The sequence below is a fragment of the Aegilops tauschii genome, chromosome 6 (genome assembly GCF_002575655.3).
Source record: "Aegilops tauschii subsp. strangulata cultivar AL8/78 chromosome 6, Aet v6.0, whole genome shotgun sequence".
Classification (NCBI taxonomy): Eukaryota; Viridiplantae; Streptophyta; class Magnoliopsida; order Poales; family Poaceae; genus Aegilops; species Aegilops tauschii.
In genome coordinates, this window is record NC_053040.3 from 37,476,966 (window position 1) to 37,480,564 (window position 3,599).

General features: G+C 48.7%; 1 protein-coding gene across 1 annotated transcript; it reads left to right on the forward strand.

Moving 5' to 3' along the window:
* Positions 1-1,533: 1,533 nt before the first annotated feature.
* On the forward strand, positions 1,534-2,469 carry LOC141025771 (uncharacterized). The gene has a single exon (XM_073501693.1). The coding sequence runs from the start codon at positions 1,534-1,536 to the stop codon at positions 2,467-2,469; it is 936 nt and encodes a 311-aa protein (XP_073357794.1).
* Positions 2,470-3,599: the final 1,130 nt, after the last annotated feature.

Here is a 3,599-nt window from a genome sequence, read left to right on the forward strand (position 1 = left end):
AGAAGGTTCCTACGAAAAGGACGGCACCTTCATCCTCTCCCTCCGTCCCGGCAAGAGGCAGCCCGAAGATGCTATTCGACGGTGCTGCTTCCACCGCAGGCGAGGTGTTCGATGAAATGTCCGGAAGGCATGCATGCTTCTTCGATTCCTTCTACTTGCTTCGCTTTTCACCATTGTGCTAGCTCGTGACTTGATGTCACTTACTATAGCGGTGCTTCGAACGATGCCACTGCCGAGTTCCTCAACTTGTTGGACACCAACACCATCGACATCGATCAAGCCCCGTTCGCTGATTTCGACTACAATGAAATGGAGGGTGGCATGGATGAATACGGTGGTGAAGATGAAGTGGAGGAGATAGGCGAGGGGGTGTATGAGCAAGTGCAAGCAAAAAAGGTGCGAGATCGAAGAACTACACGATGTTGGAAGACCAAATCTTGATCAAGGCTTGGAGTGCGGTGTCTCTCGATGCTTGCACTGTACATCTCAAACCGCCAAGAGGTATTGGCAAAGGATCGAAGATTTTCGCATGATGAGAAAGTATCCCAATAGGACTTCATGCACCTTTCGGTCACTCCAAGGTCGTTGGGACCGTTGGGCTGCTTGCTTGGAACAAGTTGGCAATGCACCTTCAAGTGGAACCGTGGAATCCGACTATGTGAGTTCTTTTCACGTCTCAAGTTGTGCAAATCATTTGTATCATTTGAAGTGATTGCACCATTTGACATTGTTTTAATTGTGTAGGAGGAAATTGCCCAACAAAGATACAAAGACATGGAAGCTTCCGGCGGCAACCTTGCCCTGGCGATTAGGGTTTAGTTTACTCCGGCGGCAACCTTGCCGTCGTCGAGTCTTTACCTACCCTCTACTGATCCCATCTTCACCGCTCTCCCAGCACAAGCTCTTGGGTTGACCATGGGAACGATGGCATGTCCGCCCGGCCTTGGAGTTTCACTGCGAAGGAGACGTTGAGGTTTAGATTGCATCGGAGGTTTTTTTTTATCTCGGTGGCAGTGCCGCCGTTGAGTCCTACTCGCCTGCCGGACTTCCTCTGTTGCGCACCACTCGGTGGGACCTGCAGCGGGGTCTCGGGTCTAGGGCTCATATAACAGTTCTTCCTCCACGTCGGACTAGGGTATCAAGCATGATGCCGCTCGGCCCGAAGCGGTTGGAGGTGTATGGGGGTGACCTCGTCCAGAATCTGGTGGTAGCATATGAGGAGCGTTTCGTTCAGATGCTTCACGAGGAGGCGATGCCCACTCAAGATCAAGTACCATGGGGGTCGTTCGAGAATGTGCAGATCGGTTCTGAATTGGAAGTACGTCTTCCAGTCCGCAACAAGGCTGATCCTACTAGGAAAAAGCCTCCTGATGATGTAGAGGGTGTGTACCCCTCTTAGGTGCACATCCCACAAAAGATTCAGGACCCAAAGAAGCAGCGAACGGCAGAGGAGCAGCAGGTGGGACACGATTCAAATAATAGAAATGTAAACATGATTTCGGCGACCTCCACGTTGGAGGATCGCCGGGAGCAATGAAGCTCCTAAGCTGGAATTGTCGGGGCCTTCTTGGTGCCCCGGCGGTTCGATCGCTTCTGGATGTCCAGAGGCGGTATAACCCGGATGCGCTGTTTCTGTCTGAGACGCATTTGAATGAGGCTAGAGCAGAAGATTTGATGAGGAAAATGAAGATGGATCATAGATTGGTTGCCCCATGTTTGGATGGAAGGAAAAGTGGGCTCCTATTAGTCTGGAAGAAGGAGGTTAGGATTTACTCCCGGACTATCACCTTGGAGTTTATTGATGTGTCTGTTGAGGAGCCGGATGGACAGATGTGGAGACTCATGGGCATATATGGCGAGCCGAGCTGGGAGCACAAGGATCGGACTTACCGACACTTGCGTGATCTTCATGCCCAGTCAAGCTTGCCGTGGGCAGTGATAGGCGATTTCAATGAGATTTTATACTCGTCGGAGAAGGATGGAGGGGCTCCCCGGCACCAGATGCGTCTCCAGGCATTCCAGGACGCGTTGTCGGATTGTTCATTGGAGGATATTGGATATGAAGGGGACAGGTTTACTTGGTTTCGTGGTGGTCTGCGTGAAAGGCTTGATAGAGCTGTGTCTAACGCTGCATGGCTGCAACTTCACCCTTATGCTGGCTTATGTAGTCTAGAGATGGGGAAATCTGATCATCGACCCATCCTGCTCAATACTGAACATTTAGCTGGGGTAGCAGAGAGCCAGCCAAGGCGTAAGATGAAGTTCGAGGAGAGGTGGCTTGCTGAGGAATCCGTCGAGGAAATAGTTAAGACAGCTTGGCAGAAAGCTGTGCACCGCGGCCTCTGTCCTACTGCTCGGGATAAGCTGAACTCAGTGCACCAAGAGTTGCATGCATGGGACCGTCGCGTCCTTAAGGGACCACGTGCTAGGCTCCGTAAGGCACAGAAGGAACTTGAGGCGCTGATGTGAGAAGCATATACCCCTGAAGCAAAAATGAAACAAAAAGAACTCTCAGTTTTGATTGAGAATCTACTGGAGCAGGAAGAGATATATTGGGCCCAGAGAGGGAGAGTGAGCTGGTTGAGGCGTGGGGACAGGAACTCCTCATATTTTCAACAATTCGCTTTAGCTAGAAGGCGCAAAAATTTGATAAAAAAGTTGAAAAATGATAACCAGAACTGGGTAGAAGGTAATGACAATCTCAAACCTCTAGTTGGGGATTATTTTCGCAATCTGTTTACCTCTAGTTCGGGAGAGGTTGATGAAAGACTGATCTCGTCGGTTAAAACTCTTGTAACGCATGATATGCATGAATTCCTTATGGCTCCGTACACACGAGAGGAAGTGCGGAAAGCTTTGTTTCAAATAGGTGACATGAAGGCTCCAGGGCCTGATGGTCTACATGCTATTTTCTTCAAACACTTCTGGCATATATTGGGAGAAGAACTAACAAATGAAGTCTTGGATGCAATACACAAGAGAAAGACACCCTCAGGATGGAACTCTACAAACATTGTTTTGATACCGAAAGTTGACAGCCCTGAGGTAATTACACAGTACAGGCCAATCAGTCTCTGTAATGTTATTTATAAGATTATCTCAAAAATGATTGCTAACAGACTCAAACGAGTTTTACCTGAGATTATTTCTCCAACACAGAGTGCATTTGTACTAGGGAGGCTTATCACGGATAACGTACTGGTAGCATACGAATGTTTTCATACCATAAAGAAGAAAACTCGTGGCTCAAGTGGCTTTTGTGCTGTCAAGGTGGACATGAATAAAGCTTATGATAGGGTTGAATGGGTTTTTTTTTGGAGAAGATGATGTTGAAGATGGGCTTTCATGAGCACTGGGTCCAATTGATCCTGGAGTGTGTTTCTTCTGTCAGCTATAGGGTGAGATTTAATGATACTGAGACAGAAGAGTTCATGCCAACCAGAGGCCTACGGCAGGGGGATCCTCTCTCCCCCTCTCTCCCCCTATCTTTTTCTGTTATGCTCGGAAGGCTTATCCAGTATGCTTGCACATGATGAAGAGGTTGGGACCCTAGAAGGTATCAAGGTGAGCAGGAATGGCCCTACTATTTCCAACCTCCT